This window comes from Pinus tabuliformis, chromosome 1_1 (genome assembly GCF_031772625.1).
Source record: "Pinus tabuliformis cultivar Carrire ecotype Pingquan chromosome 1_1, CPIR1, whole genome shotgun sequence".
Classification (NCBI taxonomy): Eukaryota; Viridiplantae; Streptophyta; class Pinopsida; order Pinales; family Pinaceae; genus Pinus; species Pinus tabuliformis.
The window spans coordinates 352350640-352374005 of NC_142297.1; the positions used below are offsets into that span (position 1 = coordinate 352350640).

At 39.6% G+C, this 23366-nt stretch overlaps 1 protein-coding gene across 2 annotated transcripts in view; it reads right to left on the reverse strand.

Moving 5' to 3' along the window:
* Window positions 1-23366, reverse strand: part of USP (UDP-sugar pyrophosphorylase) — a 285855-nt gene that overhangs the window by 13876 nt on the left and 248613 nt on the right. For both annotated transcript variants that reach the window (XM_089391942.1, XM_089391943.1), the window contains exon 13: window positions 14030-14106. In XM_089391942.1, coding sequence (XP_089248068.1) covers window positions 14030-14106 — 77 coding nt within the window. The remainder of the gene's footprint in view (window positions 1-14029; window positions 14107-23366) is intronic.

A 23366-nucleotide genomic window follows, 5' to 3' on the forward strand; every position in this document is an offset into this window, starting at 1 on the left:
CGCAAAGTAGGAAGTGAATTATATCTAGAAAAAACATTAATAAAGATAAGTTGGTTTTGGAACATCGCGTATCTGTTTCTATATTTCTGTTTATGCATCTATTTACAATTTATGGTTTTGCGCATCTTTGTTTATGTTGAATGGTAAATGAAAGTATTGGACCCACTTAATTTAATTCCAAATTTATAGTAATATAAGCACAGTAAAGGGTAAGGAACATTCGCGCTCTTCATTTAAGCCGCGCGAAGGTAGTTGCACTGGACAGACAACTACACAAAGTAGCGTAGCGCGTAGAGTGGGATCGCAAGCCTTCCAAGACCCATCAAGACATCCCAAAGGTGCAGAAACCTGGTTCCAGCACCCTCCCATACTACCTCGAGTGAGACCTCAGCTCGCACTCTGCGGACTGTTGCCGAAAGGGCCGATAGTTTAAGGATTTGTTTGGCTAAATCACTTCTGAACTTGGGTTTGGCCCCAACAAGCCAACAAATGGTTCCATTGCCAGGACTGGGATCTGCCTAAGGGATGTCTGATGTCGGAACACTGGAACCCTACGAAGAAGGAAATTGAAGATTGGTTGGATCAGAAGCTTCACGAGTTCGTAACACAGGAAAACAGGACTCCACAGATATCCGAGAAGAGGTGGCTGGATCGCTACGTATATATGGAAATCCACGAGATCTTCTTCGCGACCTTCTCTTCAAAGCTATATGATTGGATCGCGAGGTTAGCTGACAGCCAGGGAAGGTACAAGCTCGATCAACCGATAGTGTGGACTCCAGAGTTAGTACGTAGACTAGAGGCATCAGAAGATAAGATCGCATGGGCCGTGGACCATTGGCTCGACCAGATAATAGGGGGGTTTATCACTGAGTTCGCGATAGACACAACCGTGAGCTATAGCGAAGCAGAACGACGTTTTCTCAAGGGACCGCAAGGTAGGTACATCAAATCCCTGAATACCTGGATTAAGATGTTGTTATGTGAGAAGCGGGTTATGAGGATACATTGATGATTGGAATGACGCGAAGTGGAAAGATCTACAATGGGATCAAATGGTTAGCAAACAGTCCTTTAATTTCACCTCCGCGAGCGAGCAAGGAAGAGCGCGCTCGAGTTTCCTCGAGAAGTGCGGTTAGTTTGATAAGGCAGTGCATTCTGCAGTTATCACCTCCACTTACGCCATCACCCACTTCACCTACTTCACCTCCATCTTCAACCACCCCGCCTCCACCAAACCCGCAGTTCAGCATGGCAAGCACGATCAAGCTACCCATATTCAAAGGAGTAAGGAATGAGGATCCGAACCAGTTCTGGTTCGTGGTAAGAGCAGTGTGAGAAGCCCAAGGAGTCACGGATGACAACATTAAGAAGGCCACATTGGTGAGCGCGCTACAGGATCGTGCGCTAACATGGTATATCAAGCACTCAAATGATCACCCAAATGCAGGAATAGCGGAGATCTAGAATGCGCTAAACAGAGAATTTAGCCAGCCAAAGTCAGAGACACAGTCAATCATCAAATTTAAAGAGATCAAGATACTTCCAGGCGAGAACCCCTAGGATCTAAATCAGAGACTGAAGAGTACGATCCGCGAGGCTAATATGACACTAACAGATGCAAAACACCGCATGTGGTTCGTGGCGTCTTTGACACCGCACCTAAGGACGGCGCTGTCACAGCAGAAGCTTTTGACCCAGGCAGAAGCATTGGAGATGGCAATGAGGCTGCATGAAACACCAATACAGGATCTGGGATTGGGAGTCCAACAGATCCACGCGCAACTGCAGAACCTATGCTTGGAAATGCAGAGTTTGAAGCAGGATAGGGCGCCACGACCAGAGGTACGCGAAGAAGTGTGGTGCATAAAATGTAAAGGCCAGGGCCACAACAAGGATCACTGTCCAGTATTCGCAAACTACTTGGCAGGAGGGGGACCAATGCCGTTGAGACCAGAGGCATAGGCAGGGCCAAGTGCGGCACCCGCGCTCTAGTGCGCGATCTGTCAGGTGGGAGGAAAGCACACGACGGACAATTGTCACCTGTTGCAGAAGTATACACAGACTCCGCAGCAGTTGTTTTGTAATTTCTATAGATCAGTGGGCCACGATGAGTGTACATGTCAGAGCTATGAGTTAATGATGGATCGGACCCCAGCTTATCGAATGCAGATAGAAACGCGAGCCCTCGACCCAACAGGAATGGCGCGCAGTGGATTTCAAGGGCGAGGCCAAGGACGAGGAGGAATGGGGCCAGAAAGGGGCCGCAGACAGCTAATCTGTTACAATTGCAGAGGACCAGGACACTACGCTCGCGATTACACCAACCCAACAAGAATATCTTGTTCATACTGTGAACAGTTTGATCATGAAATGGTAGATTGTCCTACACTGATCGCACAGATGCGCGAGAAGGGGGTACTACAGCCTACTTCGACCTAGAATATCCAAATGATGAAGTCTGAACCGCGCGAAGAAGACCCCAACGTGAACGTGGTGCTCAGAAGCGGTGCGACTATAGGGGAAGATAAGGGAAAGCAACCCGAGGAAGATACATGGGTTCACAAGGCTCCTACAAAGGAACTTGAGTTTGACTTGGAACGCACAAGGGAGACGTTTATGGAAGCTAAGAAGAGCTTCACGGAGGCATCTACTTCAGGTAGTAAAGATCAACTAGAGCCAGGAATGGATCCTTCTAAGCTTACTACCTTTTTAGAGACATGCATGAAGCTGCTGCGCGATAATAAGGCAGTTAAAGGACTACAAGAGCTGATCACTAGGTGCGCAAGGTCGAGTGAATTGCGCACCGGGAGGGAGATGAGATTAACGGTGCAGATTGGCGAATATGAAATGGATCAGGTAATCCTAAACCTGGGTTCGGATGCGAATGTGTTACCAAAGTAGACATGGGAACGCATGGGAAGGCCCGCATTATAGTGTTCCCCTATTCAATTACAGATGGCGAACCAACAAAAAATCTTGCCCATGGGAAGGTTGCAAGGGGTAACAATGGACATCGAAGGCGCGAGCACGCAGACGGACTTTGAGGTAATAGAGATTGTGGATGACAGTAACCCTTACCCCGCGTTGCTAGGAATAGATTGGGCCACTGATATGAATGGGGTCATCTACCTGAAGAAGCGGAAGATCATATTCGAGAAAAAGTCTCTACGCATGGTAGTTCCGCTGGATCCAGCCGAAGGAGCGCGCTACACTGAACCTGTACGCAACGACGACAGCGATGATGAACTGGATTGCATTTACTAGATAATGGAACAAGACCAGGATCGAGTGAACCCGACAGCGGACAAGAGAATCTCATGGGAGCGCGACAGCTCCTGTACCTCAGATTCGAATGAAGAAATTGAAAGATGGCAGAATTGGTTGCACGAAGTGACGACACTTAATTGCAATACATTGATAAGATCACTGCACTGTATGACTACAAAAGTGCGCAACTTACCAATATATGATGGGGTATCCGCGGTAGAAGAATTTCTAGAAGAATTTGAGCACGCGGTGCCTGAGAAACAACGGTTTGATGCATGAACATGGACGCTGCATGCGGCACCTGTGAAATGGTGGAAGACATATCAAGGAAGTTTGGCAAGTTGGAGCGAATGTTGTAGGATGATGCGTGTACGTTTTGGAAGACCCTAACTAAGGCGGATTGAGGGAAAAGGGCAAAACATCTTGCATGCACACCTTTGCCGATGGGTACAGACGTATACCAAACAGATTGTTCCAGCGCGCAGCGGTATTACAATAGCAGGCCAGAACAAGGCGCATTGGCCAAAGAAAAGGATCGCACTACCAAGTGTGAGGAAGGAATTGTTCACAAATCACTCAAAGTCATGAATAGGGGACAACGGATGCAATGTACAAAATGGGACCTACATGTCCCAGCGATCAGATGGGCGTATACGACACTATGCCAGAACCTGGCCGCGAAGTCGAGTCTGAGGCTGTAGAATGGTATAGGAACTTATGTCCCTGAAGAAGCTCTGCAGAAGGTTGTTGATGTAGCAATGCTGGTGAAGAGAACAGCGTGCGAAGTCTGGACTAAAGAACTCACAAGAACACGCGAAGAGGAGGATGAAGGGATTGGGAAAGGGAATGCGCAACATCGCAAACTGGAAAGAAACAGGGTACTACTGAGAATGAAGAATATGATGCTAGATGCGGAGATTAAACAGCTGGAAAAGGAACTAAAGGAAGACTTTCTAAACGAAAAACCTGGAAAGTTGCAGCCGAATATGCGCAAACCTAAGGATGGATTGGAGGAGTATGACCACGAGCTAGTTGGTCGAATGTCGTGGTTAAGGTCGCACCTTACTCTCAGGGGAAATCAGGAGAGCATGTCGCATCCAGCAATGCGTGTAGCGGTGACAATAGAGACCGTGTCACAGGTTGTTCACCAAGACGCGATAGCGATGCACCAAGGGGGTGTGACCACCTGACTAGCCGAAGAGGAGACAGTCTCACCGCTCCAGATAGTTGAAAGAGAGTGCGGGACTATAAAACAGCCTGTTAAGGAGCTGCGCAAAAACAGTGGTGTGCACAGGGTCAGTATGTCACAAGGGTCGCAGTCGCGCAGCAATGCAAGGAAGTGACCGTTGGTGTCACTATTCATGACAAGATGTCCAAGTTAAGGCAAAAAGGAGCAGGTGGCGGGCAATTAAGATACGAATTAAGAGCCAGATTCAGAACGCTCTACCATAAATCTTGCATTAATGACCCGAATAAGGGGGGAATGGTCGAATTTGAATTTCAACAGGCCTATAAATCACAGTTGGTCATCCACCGAACAAACTGTGGCATCTTGAGAATTAAGTTATTGCGCTATCCAATAGGTATGGACCTGTCGAACTTCGACACTTTGAGAGTAAGCCCAGTGTTTGCAACATTGCCAAAAGAGACACAGGACCTTCGAGACAACGTAATGTCGACAGCCAAGGATGTCGCGCTGAGCCCAACGCCAATGATGGGAGATGTATCGGAAATTCCCAAATAGGTAGCAGGACCGATCTGGATGTCACCGCAAACCCACGGTCTGATAAGCGATCTATGAAAGATAAGGGCAAGACGGTGAATCTTGAGACAAAAGACGGAATTCCATTTAAAAGTTCGTCTTTGGGCCGCATGCCCACGACGAAACTTGAAGATTGGGACCTCGCAGACAGCAACAAATCTCTTGCAAAAATGCAACACAAGCTTCAGCAGACATTGAGTATACTGAACCAGAGATCGCAAGCTTGTTGCTCTTGCACAAAAAGTTCACGCATTTGACATCTCAACTAGAGCTAAAATCCTATGAGTGGTCGCTTTTTGTTAACCTAGTAGAGCAAAATGAGCATCATCAGTTAAGCGAATTAGTAGGGGCAATGGAGCAAGAGCTTGAAGAAGTGTTGCAGGAGGCAATGACAGAGCAACAGATTGTAGTGTGTCACTCACAGGGATGGTGGACCGTGAAGCCTTGGCAGCGCGACTCGCCACACCGACGGGGTGACTCAAGGGCGAGTCACAATGTTTGTGTTGGGGGCCTGTTGGGCAGCGGATCCCCCGCGTAACGGTTTTGGGGCTTAAAGCCCACAATTTTGGGTAATGGTATTGTAAAAGCTCTACGAAGTGCGCAGAGCGCGAATTGTAATGAGTCAAGTCAAAGGCTTGTCCGCCCTCAAATAATGTGAAGTAATGAAAAGTGAGTCGGCCTGCCCATGGTCTGCATACCATGGGAATGTATAAATACAGCAAAGCTCTAAGATGTAAGGGGTGTTCGAAGGATCTAAAGTGATATGGGTTTTTGAATGCGAAATTTGCTCTAAGTCTGTAAGTCCGAGTCGTGGTTGGTAGTAGTAGGAATAGGCTCTGAAGCTGTATGCACAGAGGCCTAGTAGAGTCCGCAGCTGTGTACGCAAGGTAGGAAGTGGATTTTACCTGGAAAAACCATTGGACTTGATCATGGAAAAACAAAAATATCACATTCTTTGAGTAGAATGACAAATTCATGGACTGAACATGGGGTGTCGATTGTATCTGATGGATGGACAAATGTAAAAGGCAAGCCATTGATAAGTGTCCTTACTGTGTCTGTTAGTGGTGCCATCTTTCTTTCAGTATATGATAAATCAGACAAGTTCAAGACCGACATCAACATTGCAAAACCATTACTTGAAACAATTGAACATATTGGGCCATACAATGTCATCCAAGTCATCACTAATAATGCTGCTAATTATTGAGGATAAATATCCCAACATATTTTGGTTTGGGTGTTTAGTTCACACAATGAACCTTTTCATGCATGATATTATTAAGAAAAAAAACAAACAATACAAATGGATTGGTGATTTGTACAAGAGAGCCAAAAAAATGATAAAATTTATTACAAATCATAGCAATACCCATGGCCTTTTCCGTAGTCACTCAAGATTGGAGTTTTTGAAGATTGTGAAGACTAGATTTGCTAGCTATTACCTCACCTTCAGGCGCCTTTTGAAGGTAAGAGAGTCATTGGCTAGCATGGTATCAATTCCACACTGGCAAGTATTAAAGGAAAGGGCTACAAATGCAGCTGATAGGCAAGGTTTTGAATAGGTGGAGGAGACCGCTCTTGACGGTCAGTTTTGGGCACGTGTGAGGCAAGTATTGGATTTCACCAAGCCCATTTATCACACAATTCATTTTGCAGATACAGATAAACCAATGATGGGGGAGGTGTATGAGCAGATGGATACCATTTTGGGGCAAATAAAAGATGTTCAAAAAGATGATCCCAACTTGTATACACTGATTCACAATTGTGTGTGTACATGGTGGATTAAACTTAATGTTCCACTACATGCCTTGGCATATATCCTTACACCAAAATACTACTCTCCAACTTGGTTGGGCCAACCTGCACCCGGGGGTGGGCTTAGGGTCAAACCCCATATGGATCCAGAGGTAGCTATAGGATATATGGAAGCATAAGACAAGTTGGTACCTGACAGGGAGGAATGTGCTAATCTACGTCTTGAATTAGGCAAATACTCCAATTCCACTAGTTTGTTTGGTTCTTTGCATGAAATGGAAGATAGAGACTAACTTGATGCTTTCACATGGTGGGAAGCATATGGCGGCATGGGACTTTTGCCAAAATTGGCAAAAAAAGTTCTCTCACAGGTTGTAAATACTTCTTCTGCAGAGAGGTGTTGGAGCACCTACAGCTTCATACATAATGTGAGCAGAAACAGACTCAATGAAAATCAAGGAAAAAGCTTGGTTTATGTGCACTACAACTTGAGGTTGTTAAGTCATTACTGTGATCGGACTTATGAGGATCCAACATATAAAATTTGGGACAACCACCCAGAGGACGATAACTTGGAGGATGGCACTATACATCTTGAAGAACTGGAAGCAGAACTTATGAGAGAGGAAGATGAAGCAATGACCATGCCACCCCCACCATCCAGTAGCAGTGCTCAAGTTCCAAGTCTTGCTCCTATGTTGTCACTACCTCCATGTACATCCTCACGTGGAGGGCATGCACCTTCTGGTTCTATTCGTGCACTGTGCAGGAGGAGACTTCTAGAAGACCACCACGACCTGCTCAAAAATTAAACATTATTTGCGGTGGCAAGGGGAAGATGTACATGATAGATTTACTTGTATTTTCTAGTTTCTAGTAGTTTTTATAACTGTTGACTCTTTCATATTTATTATGATATTTTTTGTAAACAATATATGACAATTTAAGTTTGAATTTTGAAGTTTGAAGTTGGCAATTATAACTCATTGGTAATGAATTATGAATATGATGCTTCGTGAAAGTCAAAAGTTTTTTCATTTCATTTCATGTTAGATATTATTTGTTGTAATGGTTTACACTTAGCTTACAAGTACAACTTTGGTGATCAATGATGATTAATGTTATATATTGAATTTAAAAGCTTGAAACTTTAAGATTGATGAATCATAATTCATGAGACTCAATATGTTGTATGTTACTAACTTGTGGACGTGGTTGATGAAGATTATAACTTCTAGATGATTGTTGTTATATGATTCAATCTATGTTTTTTATGTTTTTTTATGTCTAATTCATCATTCTACATGTTTTTGTTGACAAATATTCATAAAAATATAAAAAATATAAATAAATAATATATATATATATATATATATTATAAAAAATGCTCCAAGATTCACTCCCAAACTGGGAGCTTCTAAAAATGTAGCTCCCGCTCACATGTAACCATGAACCTGAGTACCAAATATAGTGCAATGACTGCACCCAAGCTTGCTTAAGCAAGCATGCAAACCCAAGTGAATATGAATGAAACTCCACGCTGAAATATGATCACTAGTTCTATGCACTAAGAAAATTTTCTGCTGCTTTTGCTTGAGGCAAACTGAGATTTGGGGCCTCAAATCTGCTCCAAAAATTCTACAAAATTAGGGCAATACTCTCCAAACCCGGACCAACAAAACCTGGAAGCTTTTGGGCTAGTTCCAATGCCCCGAAAATACCCAAATTTGTGTGAATTTCCTCAACTGCCCAGCTTTGCGTCCCACCATAAAACTACAGAAAATCTACTCCAAGTCCTCTAAGAAATAGCTCCAAAATTATAGAGAGGAATCCCAACTAAAATCTGACACAAATTCTGCTTGTCAAATGCTCCACCATCTTGCCCAAAATAAAACCCCTACACAAGCCCTAGAGAAGAACAATTTGGCCTTCACAAATGCAATGATCTCCACCTCTAAAACTCCACAAGGGAATTCGTCCTCCTCCAAGTGAAATTCTTGCAAATTCTTGAGGCAAATTTCCCCGGCAAATTCCACCTCTAGGCAACTCTATTTTTGTTACTGCGTCCTCTTGAAAAGTTAGCACCACCTATTGCAAAGATGAAATGGCTCACCAAAATAAGGAAACGAAATCCCCAATCGGCTCCAAATTTCTCTCCTAGGGTGACACTCTTGGTTCACCAAAAGAGAGTTGGGATATTCCGCTTGGAAATCCCTGTGCTAAGAAGCACTAGTTGGCTTGGCTAAGCAGCTCAAGCACACCGTCCAAAATCATAAATGAAATGCTAAATAGAATGATCAAAATGAAGCTCTAACCTTCCTTTTATAGTTACTACCTAAGTGACCTGACACGGGGATTCGGGACACGTAGGATTCGGGATTCGTGGTGTCGGATTCGGGACACGCTGACCTCCCGGAATAGGACACGTTAGGACACGTTATATATTATTTTATTAAAAAAAAAATATATATATATATATATAATATATATTTAAATATATATATATATATATATATATTAAAAATTAGATATTATCATATTTCTTACACAAATTTTAACTAATGATACAAATTTATTGATTTCAAACATAGATCTTCATCTATAGCTATTAGCATGCATAGTACATACAAAATTCAAATAAATGTCAATGGTACTGGTCACATAAATGATAAATCTATTAAAAATTTAAATCATGATTCATAATTCATAACTGAAAGACAACTTACAACTACAAGATAGTAAGATAAACACACTGACAACTGTAGTTTTCTCATTAAGTCATCAAATCAAAATGTGTTACATAGGTAGTGTTGGTGCAATGCCAATGGCAAATAGAAATAGAAAATATAAAACAACTACAGGTATACAAGCCTCAAGGCATCAATCAGCATCACTGTCCCCATCATCATGGTCCCCACTGCTCTCCTCTACATCCTCCTCCTCCCCTGTATCCATAGTCGCCTTTGCATCTGCTGGTATGGAGGTTGACCCCTCTAAGTCATCAAATCTAACAGGCTCTAGCACTGGATCATTGAGATCCATGTTGGCCAATGCCAACTCAACAATGGTGTCCAGACCCATATCATCAGGAACAGTGTTACTTGCGAGCGGGAGCGAAAGCGGGGAGCGGGAGCAAAAACGGGAGCGGGAGCGACATATTCAGAAGCTCTTGGTTTGGTGCTCTTGATTAAATACGAGTTCCATACCCTAATACATGACAAAATTCAATGGAAACATTGCAATCCCCCAATCCTAAAATCCTGAAAAACTGATAAGTCTGCTAGATTTTGAATGAAATCTAAAATTCTACTTTCTCCATATGAAATCCAATGAGGCCGGAACCACTCTCAAACATCCTGAGTCATTTCATGGTAATATTAAAAATTTAAGTAAAAGGATGAAAATGAAGATTAAGGAGAATGTCACTTTTACTTTAAGAATTTAACATTACCATGAATAGCATATCAATACTAGGGCCTAGACTTGATTATGAAGCTGCCAAAATGGTCTACTCCTTGCTGCAACAACACAAATCACTTACCAAATGAAAATATTAATGAGCAAACACGCCCTTTTCATACCCGCGCTGAGCTTAGTGAGTCCTGGAAACCGGACACGTGTCCTAAAATCGCGACACGCCCTCGGACACGACGTGTCCTGTGATTTGGACACGAATCCGGACCGAATCGTGTCGGATTCGTCGGATTCGGGATTCGCAGGGGGTTTAGGACGAATCCGGTTTCCTAGGTTACTACGCAACCTTCCTTGTGGGCTCCACTATTTCGGCCCCCTTGTTTTCCCCTCTTTATGTGGTTCGATTCTCTCCTAGGGGGTTCAATTTCCCCTTTGGTGACCCCTACAACTTATCTTCACTGTAATTGTCTTCTTTTCCTAAATCCCAACCTTTGCCTTTTCTCCAAAAATTTATTTAATACCTCCACAACTTATTTCTCCTAAGTTTGTTCATCTAATATTATATTAGTCGGCAAAATTGAGAATTTCCTTGACAAAATTTTAAATCGGGGACATGACATCAATCACTATGACAATATAAGCTGAAAATCAGATCTACAAATACAACAAAGGAACTTACAACTACATACCAATCAACTTATCACAAGTTAGTACAACATGTCCGTCAAGCTTATAACAAGTTAGGACACTCCAAATGTTTCCAAACCCTAGGCTAGGGCACCCACCATCAACAACTAACCATAACCAGCAAAAATAGCTTAACAAGGCATTGCACCAAGCTACTCCTAGTAATTCCAAAGGCTCAACAACAAGCTACCATTAGCATCAATATGTGCACCCTTAATCTCCCACTTGCATCACATAAGTCCTATAGGAGATTATCCTAGCACCTTCCTCCCTTTCATTAAAAGAACTAGAGAGACTTCAAGACAAGTTCATCAACAAGACACAGTGATCTAATATTACACTCTTCCTCTAGCACTACATATTCTTACTCTAAAGTTTACATCACACAAGTACTAGGACTGTGTTTTAGGACATTCTTGTTTCCAATACCCATACCCATTTCCAAGTTTTGTGCAACTTAGCTCTAAAGTTTAGACATTTCTTATTAAATAAGCAAAAAGAACTTGTGCAAGAAATGAATGGTCATTGTGATCAACCAAAAGATAAAATGTCAAAACACAAAAATGCACTTTAGCATGAAATGAAATGAAAAATTAGTGTCCACTAATGACAAAAACCACACACTTGGCTAGCCTGCAATGTTTAAAACCTTTCTCACTGCCTTTCACCTTCAGATAAACTTAAATCTATGGAGCTTTGCAAGGTTATTACAGAATCCAGCAATCCTAAAATACAATTGGGTGTGAAAAGCTACATTTGGAAGGACTGCTCACAAATCCATCTTCTGTAACGAGACTAAAAAGATGCATCAAAGATAACTCTTGTTACAAAAATGATAATCTAGAGATTAAAAAATGTCTATGCATATGGGCTACATGAATTCAATTAAAATCCCGAGTTTTTGCTTGCATTGAAAACCAATCAAAATATAGCTGTCAAAGCCAAACTCTCACTAATGGAGTCTGGAATACTGCACAGTTTATCAGAAAGAAGTAATAGTCTAGCATAAGTTTTGGAGGGAGTCAATTGAGGTCTTTGGGAATGGATGTCTTCAGAACATGCAAGTATTTTTAATCAGTGTTTTTAAAACCGGAACCGGTGACCGGACCGGTCCACCTAATGAACCGGTTTACCGACCGGAACCGGTCTAACCGGGACTGGTTTGGTCTAAACGAACCGGTTTTTAAAAAATACATTAAATAATTAATTTTTAATGAAACAAAACTATTTTTAAGATGTAAAACCATGATTTCAAGCCAATAGAGACAAAATATGCAAAGTTTGCTCATTTATATACCATGCAAAGGTGAATATATCAAAATGGCACTGAGTGCAATACATATCATCGACAAAATAGCAAAATACATAAGAAATGAGGCTCATTTCTTATGTATTTTTAGCCTGATTATAAGTATAGGGGTCACCCTACTCTACCTTTTTAGTTTATATTTGCAAATACACATGCCTAACCAAATTCCATATTCTTTGAATCACAGATTATTTGGGAGTCCAAAAGGTGGTGTAAACTGATGAACTTCAGAATTGTAATGTTTTTTTTTTTTTTTTGAAATTGAGAGGTATGTTTTTGCATTTTTTGAGCTATTATACTATGCATTTTGGACTTGTATTGTGGCATAATTACATCTTTCAAGTTCTGCTTGTCATCAAAATTATTAATCTTGGACTCCCACCTTTCCGGTTTTTAGCTTTGGGGACAAAGCTTCCTGGGGAGTTGCATGTTGTGCACCTAAGCACAACATTTTTGTTCACACTAACAAATTCATGTATTTAAGGTATATTTAAGCTTCATAATGTTGTAATAATGTTTTTTCCGTGGGCCTTTATGGTATTATGTTTCAAAATTCAATAATGAATGTCATTTTCATGTAATTAGGGCCTAGGTACTTCTCAACAGTAACTTGGGCCTCAAATATGAGGTTTCTCTCTCTTTTGTGTACATAGGGGCCTTCCAGATGCTTTTTTGTAACCTTTTTTTTGCACTTCAACTATGTATTCAACAAAGTTTCAATGGAGATGTCTCCATACATTCATATTTACAGGTGCAGTCCACTTGAGTGTTCCGGTGCCTCTAACAGTCTTAAGTTTTTGGATCTTCTTATAATTTGAGCTCCGCAGATATCAAATTTTTCTTTATTGCAGTTCATATCTGTATTTGCAGTTTTATTGTTTTTTTTTTGCATATAGGCCTGCTAGATTCTGACAACTAACTCTATTTCTTCATGGACTCTGATTTAAAATTAGTACCATCCTTTAAAATGGATATATGTGTGTTTGTGTAGAGGGATGGATAGATAGATAAATATGTTAATATATGTTGTATCAAGTGGTATTGTATCCAAAATGTTTTGAATAAACTTCAAGTATCTGTAGTTGTAGCCTTGTAACAAAGTTTAAACGTCGAGGTCAAAAGCATTCAATGGTGCTGGAAATTGCACCATGAATAACAAATCAAAGTAGTAATATCTATGTTCTAGAAAATGTTTTTGTTTCAGCTGGATTAATTGCACTCTTAAAGAAAGAAAGACACCCATGGATAACCGAAGGATGGAAATGGTAATGAAAATTCTATCATATTTGGCAAGTCAAGGTAGTAATGCACAACCCCAAAACCCCTAAACCACCCCTAAACCACCCCTAAACCACAAAACCACTGCACCTTTTTCATTAATCGGCGGGCTGTCCATAAACCGGCCGGTTTAGGATGGAACCGGCCGGTTTGCTACAAACCGGCCGGTTCCGCCCTAAACCGGCCGGTTTTGACCGGTTAGGGCCAGATTTTGGTCACAAGAGGTATTAAACCGGGTTTTTTAGGCCGGTTCGGACCGGCCAGGCCTCCAACCGGCCGGTTAGACCAGTTACCGGTTTTTGTGGCCGGTTTTTAAAACTATGTTTTTAATGGACCTCTCAGATGGACACAAGACACAAATTTGGTATACTTCCCGTCTAACAAAGATCATCTTACTTTGGAAGTGGTGTTAAATAATCATCTTACTTTGAAAGTGGTGTTAAGTAACTTTAATGATGACTCCATTCACCTTTATCTTGACAAATTGAATATATTTTAAGCTCATTTAAGGAAAAAAAAATAGCAATAAAAAGCCTCCGGAACATTACTTTGGGTTTACAAACTCTGTAATAGCTCCTTTTGTTCTTGAAAGCTCCTCTATATATGGCCCAAGCCTTAGTATTAGCTGCATTAGAAAGATAATTAAAATCAGATTACAAGCATTCATTTTTGAGCTTCAAGAAGAAAGAGATGATTATAGTTAAGGAATTAAACTTTGTGAGAAACATTCTATTATAGCAGAAGTAATCATCATATAATTTTTTTGGGATACCTATGCTGGTGATTATTTTATTTAAATTTAAGAAAAATAAAGATTTTAGTCAGCATTTTTAACAATCTCCAATGAGAAATGCATGGTCAATTCTGGTAAAGCATGTTAATTTTTAGGGCTATAGTGTTGTCTGTTGTAGATAATTGCAATTTAAAACTTTTTCCACATTTTCATATAACATTTACCTTATAACATCATATCATCATTAGCAATTATGTAGAGAAAACAGTAACATCAACCATGCAATGGAACAATAAATAATAGTAGAAGAAAATCATATACAATAGAGACATCAGTATTTAGGTCAGAGACCAGGGCAAACCCCACAAGGGGGGAAACCCAATCAAATTCTTCTTATATTAGATATTCATCAATTGTTCAGCTGAGATACAAAGTACAATGAGATACATCAATCACATCAGGCCTCCTAAAGCCAGCTCAAGTTAGTTCACAACTACATTTGTGAACTGAACGATCTGATCTTTGATAATCAAATAAGTCTCAGAGAGCTGCTATCATATCACTGTCTCAAGTAGCATCATTCATGTCACTGCAATAAGTGTCATCAATATCAGGAATCTTCACTATCAAGGAACATCATCATTGCCAAGTGTCATCGTTACTGTTATGTATCATTAGAGCATGATCATTGTCATCATAAGAGTATGGTCACTGTCATCATTTATCATAATAGCAATGTCACTATTAACATGGAGCAAGGTCACTCTTATAGTTAGGGTTACTGTTCTATATCAAGGATCACTACCATATCTTTAAGGCACCATCATATAAATTGCAGTCATGTCATATAAATCATTGTCATATCAAAGTTAATTGCCATACAAAGATATCATCATTGTTAACATGAAAAACATGTCATAACCATGCAGCATACTGCTGTATATTATGAGGTCGCTTCACATGTGTCTCAGTCATATAAATTAGTCACGTTATTACTGTTATATGAATCACGATCTCACTATATAGAGTTCACTGTCCATACATCATACAAGAGCTACAAGGTGCAAGCTATAACATAGATGCAAGCCATAAATTATATGTACCATAACATAAGGTATCTGATCCATAAAACAAATGCCAGCCATACCAATACATGTGAACCATTGAACTTATCATGTGAGCCATTGTGTAAACAAAACGAGCCATATAATGCTAACCACCGTATAGAGTATATGAACCACAAAGTGTAATGTCACTTAGAGCGATGTCACTATTACAGAGAGTATCAATGTCAATGAATGCGATGTCATACAAAGTGTGATGCCACATAGCGATGCGATGCCACAATGCAAAGGCGTACATGAGTGTGATGCCATAGAGCGATGCCACACCAAGCGTGATGCCACAATATGAGAGTGATGACACTGTATTTAATTGTGTGTGATGACACTGTATTTTATTGTGTGCAATGACACTATATTTAATTTTATGCAATGACATTGTGCGAGTCATAACAAATGAATGTAAGCCTCACATGACAACCAATACAAGCCTCAGTCAACGGACCAATAAGAGCCTCAGTCAATTGAACCAATAAGAGAATGCAATTCCATATGAGACCACAGGTGTGATGCCATACAAGACCATTACAGAATACAACCCAATGTAGGATGTGAACCTCAGCATTTACGAGCCTTTGGAAAAGATGCAAGTCATTCTATAATTTAATACAAAAAATGTGAATCACAAAAGTACAGATGTGAGCCTTTGCAATTTAACACGAGCCAGAGAGCCTCAAATTGCAGTGAGTTATTTGTTCTTCAAAATGAGCCACATACAATGACTATCTATATTTGATTTGGGACGTGCCTTTTCATATCATATGGGAGCCGACATGAGATATGAGGCCAACCTTGAAATCTTGGAGGGAAACATAAAAATTCAAATTCAAATATCATTTAAACATAATTGACAAATGCCTTCGTAATTATCTGCTCAAATAAGTTTGTGCCATTAATAATATTTCTTTATACAGTTTGAATTTTCTCTTTTGACCAATATAAATCCACTTTGGGGCTCAATGGGCTTTCCTTGGGATAGTTGGGTCTCCATTTGAAGAAATTCATCCCGAAGCTGCCCATATTTTAACACTCCCTCTTAGCTAGGGAGGAATTTCAATCAACATCATAAATTTCATCTTGAATGTCTCATCATCATTGCATCAAGTCTCATATCATCTCATCTCATTTAGTCTTGTCTCATAAAACAAGAAAAATCCACAATCAACCGTAGGGGAGATAGATTAAATCCTCCAAACCCTACTAGTCTCTGTTATGAATTAAATATTCATAACCAAATACATAGAATTAAATTTAATTAAATATTAAAATATTAACAAATTAATATTTTATAAAATAAATTAACATTAAGCATTAGTTTTGAAGAGACATTAGTCCAAAAGACATGTCTCTCTAATTGGCAAGGCCAATCAACTCCTATATAAGGAGAACCTCCTTAGCCATGTAAACCATCCAATTGATCTTACCAATTAATAAAAATATTATATACATTTATATCATGTTGTAGTACAGCATATCGAATTTCTGAATAATTAAGCATACAAGAACATTGTACCAGTTGTATCAGAGCGGCGATCTTCTAGCAACACCTACACGCCACCCTGTTGGGAGTCAGGCCTACAGGCCTCCCATCTATCATAGCTTCGTTGCAATCTCCCATTTCCCTGCTTGAGGGTCAACCGGAAAACAGTGGTAACCGGTTGATTCAATATCCGGTGTACATATATACATAACGGGTAGCGGGGTCAACGTTTATATGGCGGACGGCGGGATCAATTTGATATGTCATAACGTTTATACGTTGGATGGCTATACGTTTATATGTTAAACGGTGGATATACGTTAATTATAACCATAGTTAAAAGTTATATAATATAGATATTTTCTATAAATTATAATTATATAATATATATAATTTATAATTAATTAATTAATTAAAAAACTATTATTTAATTAAAAAATAAAATAAAACCTATTATTTAATTTAAAAATTAAAAATTGGGTCTACAAAGAAAAAGATTTCCAAAATGGGGAGTATCACTAACAATGACGAATTTAAAAAAAATCAAGAGGACCTCCATAAATTAAATAAGCGTCTAGATAATGTACAGAAGTGAGTTAGAAGACAAGATCAAATGGTCGAAGATATTTCATATTTAAAAGACGTGCTAAGTAAGTACTTTGGGAAGACAAATCCACCCTCAACCACACAGAATCAATACTACGAAAGGTGAAAATTATCTACATCATGAGTCACTGATGCACAAAAAGCCGTGAATACCGCAACTACACTTCTAAGGAAGTCGATATTATACAAAGTCCCTCGAAAAAACCCCCTTAAAATTAAAAACAGGTTACCTAAGTATGATGGTAAGGACCATAAGGGCGCCATTGTATGGGTAAATAAAATGGACATCGTCTTTGGAGCAAATCCACCACTAAGTGAGCAAGAAAGGGTCATGAGCGCATCCAACTACCTAGAAGCAGAAGCACACGATTGGTCCATGTGGTTGTCTACTAAGTGTGCAGCTCGCTCATTCAACTGGAAAAATTTTAAAGACACTGTTAAAACGGTTTCATGATGTATAGGGAGATGATGTTTATGAAAGATCTGTTCACCTTAGACATAATGGATCAATGAGTGAATATACTCGTGAATGGGAGGTGTTAGCAACAAGACAAAGGGGTTTTTCAAAAAAAGAACTATTAAAAATGTATCATTGTGGCCTTAAGGATTACATTCGAGAAGAGTTAAAATTATATAAACCCCAAACCATTGAAGAGGCCAGACACGCAGCGATAATTATTGAACAGAAATATAAACTCCATAAAGCACCACATGCCAATAATGAAAAATGAAACAGTTACTCCAAGGGGAAGCCAGGTAAACCATCGTCAAAGAACACTAGCAAGTACGTTCCACCACCAATGTGCAATGAAGGAAAACAACAATCTAGTGGTGAAAGAAAAAATGATGGCAAGTGCTAGAAATGCGGAGACAAGTATTACACAAGACACAAATGCGCAATGCACAAACTTTACAACTATGAAGCAGAACAAGAAGAAGAATCCTCAAAAGATAGCTCTGACGAAGAGAATAATGAAGAAAATGCAAATCCTAATCTAGAATCAGAAGAGGATATGCCACAAATTTCTTTCGCGGCCATCACAGGGATAGCTCAGTGGCACACACTAAAGCTTAAAGGTCACATCAAGAAGCAAAATGTTATCGTTCTAATAGATTCATGGAGTGCACACAACTTTGTAGATGTCAATGTTGCAAAAAGACTAAACATTTTTGCTTACCCTATAGCAGATTTAAAAGTTATGGTAGCAGATGGGAAACGAATAGATGGAGTAGGCAAGTGCCATAAAGTTAAATTGTAACTAAGCAAATACGAAATGGATTCCAGTTTTTATATAGTCCCCCAGGAGGAGTAGATGTCATTTTAGGGATACAATGGTTACAAACACTAGGCATGTATTCAACTAATCACCAAAAGCAGTTCATTAAATTCAAATGGGATGGAAGGAAGTATAAGTTGTTTGGGTTCCAAGCTCCACCCACTCAAGTCATCTATGCTCAATAGATGAAAAAACTTATTCGCAAGGGAGCCCCAGCATTTGTTGCACAATGTCAGCAATTGGAGTTATTATCGATAGAAGGGACTCACCAGCCATCAGAAATTTCATCCTTGATCCAGAAATACGAGAAGGTTTTTCAAGATCTGCCAATGAAATTACCCCCTGAAAGGCAAATTGAACACATCATTGAAGTCAAACCAGACTCGACACCAGTAAACGTTAAACCATATCGTTATCCCCATCACCACAAGACAGAAATAGAACGATTGATACAAGACTTGTTGAAGCATGGAATCATTACGAAAAGTAGAAGTCCATACATTGCACCCGTAGTATTGGTCAGGAAGAAGGATGGGTCCTTCCGATTATGTATAGATTACAGAGGGTTAAACAAAATCACTATCAAACATAAGTTTCTGATTTCGTTCATTGATGAAATGCTAGATGAACTACACAATGCAGAATACTACCATATATGGATAAGACTAGAAGACGTCAAAAAGACAGCATTCAGAACTCACGAAGGGCATTATGAGTTTAAAGTTATGCCATTTGGATTAACAAATGCACCAGCCACCTTCCAAGCAACCATGAATGAACTTTTTCACCCATATTTGTGGAAGTTTGTATTAGTTTTCTTCGATGATATTCTTGTTTACAGTAAGACATGGAAAGAGCACCTCAAGCATCTAGAAGAAGTATTATCTGTATTAGAGAAGAATTAGTTCTACGCCAAGTTATCAAAATGTACCTTTGGGCAAAAAGAAGTTGAATACCTAGGACATGTTATATCCAGGGAAGGAGTCAAAGTGGATCCCAACAAAATCAAGGCAATCAAAAAATGGCCCAAACCCAAGAACGTATCCAAGCTAAGAGGATTTCTAGGTCTAACTGGGTATTACAAACAATTTATAAAAGAACTATGCACATTTGATTGCGCCCCTGACCAATTTGTTAAAGAAAAATGCTTTCTGTGAAATGACCATGTAGGAATTTACAGGGTTTGTTCCTTAGATAGAACACCAAAGGACAACGCTCACAAACAGATCACAGATCAATACACCAGTATTCTTGACATGGTTAAAACCCTCAAAGAGGGAAACAGTCCATGGCCTGAGCCAACGCGGCCACTTCAGGCAATTTATTAATAAAAGAAAGAAAATTTACATAAGTTTTTCTAATAAACGATCACCTTACAAATGCCCTCCATGCTCTTTAAATAGAGATCATGGACCAATCGGGTGTTAAGCCACAGATCAAGTGTCAGTAATATCGAGGAGAGAATCAATCGTCGGATCACTCCATGTCTAGAACATATCGTGATCGTCGGATCGTAAGTTACAAAAGTACATAGTAAAGAAACACATTTTACCCAACTCTACACTAGACCAAGTTATATTTAACTTTCCTATGTGTCGAAATATCCTAACAGACCAAGCAAACAAATGCTTCGAAAATTTAAAAAAAGTAATGTCAACCACACTGGTACCAATGACTCTTGATTTCTCCAAACCGTTCGTAGTCGAATGTGATGCTTCAAGATTCGAAATTGGAGTCGTGTTAATGCAGGACAATCACCCTATATCATTCGAGAGCAGGAAGCTTATTAAACGAGAAGGATTGAAATCAACATACCAAAAGGAGATGCTCGCCATCATACATGCTTTAACGAAATGATGCCAACAATTGCTCTGAAGTAAATTCTCAATCTGAACCGACCACAACAACCTTCAATTCTTACTTCAACAAAAGACATTATCAACCGAACAACAAAAGTGGATGGAAAAGCTATCAGCTTTCGACCTGGAAATATTGCACAAAAAAGGGAAGGAGAATGTTGTAGCAAATGTGCTCTCATGTAAGGATGAAGACAACACAACATGTGCCGCCATGTTAGTTGTTCTAGAATGGTTGGATGAAATACGAGTCGAATATACCAAGGATGACGAATGTGAATCTATGATTAAAAATATCAATCAATATACCAATTTCAAGTGGAGGAATGGCATAATATGGTACAAATGTAGAATTTACCTAGCACCAGCATCAAAATTTAAGATGAAAATTCTAAAAGAATCTCACAATTTGCCTGCAGCCGAACATGTCGGGTTATTCAAAACTTACTACAACATTCGACAATCATTCTATTGGAAGGGCATGAGCAAGGAAATTCATAAATATGTTGCAGAATGTGATATTTGTCAAAGGAATAAGAGTGAAAATATCCCAACCCCGGGTTTGTTACACCCGCTACACATTCCCAATCAGAAATGGGAAGAGATTTCGATGGACTTCATAGAAGGACTACCTGTATCTAACGGTAAGGACAAGTTATTTGTAGTAGTCGACGGGGTCACTAAATATGCCCATTTTATGACTATCAAAAAAACTGACACAACTAAACAAATTGTAGAGATATTTTGTAAAAACGTATACAAACTACATGGGTTTCCCAAAGTCATAGTAAGTGATAGAGATGCAAGGTTCAAAGGCAATTTTTGGAGAGAATTCTGCCACCAGGCAGGAATATCCCTCAACATGAGTTTAACTTATCACCCCCAGAGAAATGGTCAAACTGAAGTTGTAAATAAATGCTTGGAAACATATCTTTGTTGCTTCGTCACTGACAAACAAAATAAATGGACTCAGTGGCTACACTTGGCAGAATGGTGGTATAACACCACCTACCATATGTCAGCTAAAATGACACCTTTCCAAGCTCTCTATGGTTATGAGCCACCCAAATGGAAGGACTTTGCACTACTCGATTCTAAGGTTCCAGCAGTCAAAACCACTTAGAAGAAAACCAAAGAATCATTAACTTATTAAAGGAAAATCTAACCATGGCACGTAATAGAATGAAACAACAAGCCGACCAACATCGCACTGAAAGAGAGTTCGAAGAAGGAGATTGGGTCTTTGTTAGGCTCCAACCTTATAAGCAATTGTCATTAAAACAACAAGGAAAAAATAAACTATCACCTAAATATTATGGGTCGTATCAAATAATCAAAAAAATAAGTAGTGTAGCTTATGGGTTGAAGTTGCCACATAAGTGTCAAATCCATAATACCTTCCATGTATCAAATCTCAACAAAATACTAGGGCAAAACCAGATAGCTCAAACGGAGATACCGGAGACCGATGAAGAAGGAAGGATCGTCCTAGAACCAGAAGGTATACTCGCTACCAGGGGGATGGTATTATGGTCCAAGAAGATTAAGGAATACCTCATCAAATTGAAGAAATTACCAAAGAAAGATTCATCTTGGGAGTCTGAACATTTTCTTTATCAACACCCAACCCTACCTATGCTTTGAGGACAAAGCATTTTTAAATATTCATAACCAAATACATAGAATTAAATTAAATTAAATAATTAAATATTAAAATATTAATAAATTAATATTTTATAAAATAAATTAACATTAAGCATTAGTTTTGAAGAAACATAAGTCCAAAAGACATGTCTCTCTAATTGGCAAGGCCAGTCAACTCCTATATAAGGAGAACCGCCTTAGCCATGTATGTTGATTTGGGATAGCATCAGATGTGCTCTAGCCATGAAAATTAGTGGACAGACTAAAGAACATGAGATTTCCAAGACTCAGAAATGGTTTAGGCAGATTCTAACTGGTTTGGGAGATATGAAAAATATTTAATATCTTTAATGGAGTTCCTAAGTTTGAACTTAGGAAAAATAAAATATTAATGTGTATTAATATAAAACTGTGTTAGAAAGTTCCAAAAGTCATGGATCAAGCCAAATCTAATCTTAGTCGTTGATTAGCGATGTGATATTGGTCGTTGAAGGACCAACGAGAAAGTATAAGAGGAGGCCTGAGGGTCAAATGGAGAATACACCATAGTGATCAGTGATTCATTTTGTTAGAGCGGGGTTTCTAAACAAAGTTGAATTAGTGATCAGTGGCGAGGAGCAGTGAGTACGAGGCAAAGAGGTAGAGACGATACTGGGAGACCAGCGCAGAAGCAGAGAGAGCAAAAGCAGCAGTTAGTCCAGGCTACACAAAGCCCAACAGAGGCAACACAGAGCCCAGAGAGACTACGTCATCCACATAGAGGGCAGAGGGAGTGATGCAGAGGCTGCGTAGTGCCTCAGAGGGCTAACGCAGAGGGTCCTGGGGCTGACGCAGGGGGTCCTGGCGCTGACGCAGGTCAACAGGAGGCTGATGCAGAGGCCAAAAGGGCCAGCACTGAGCTTCAGTTATGCCAGAGAGGGTTTCGTGGGCAAGTTTTCTAAATACCTGTTTCCGGATATAGAGGTATCGATGCCATGTATTTTTCATTGTCTGATGAGCTAGATTAGGCACCTTGTTGTACTTAAATAAACTGCATAATAATATAACCCTCAGAATAGTTGCACCAGTTTTTCCGCATTGGGTTTTTCCGGGGACAATTGTCCAAAAATAACGGCGTCACTTGTGTGCTTGTTTTCTTTCAGTTGATTATCTGTAGATGTTGAGACTG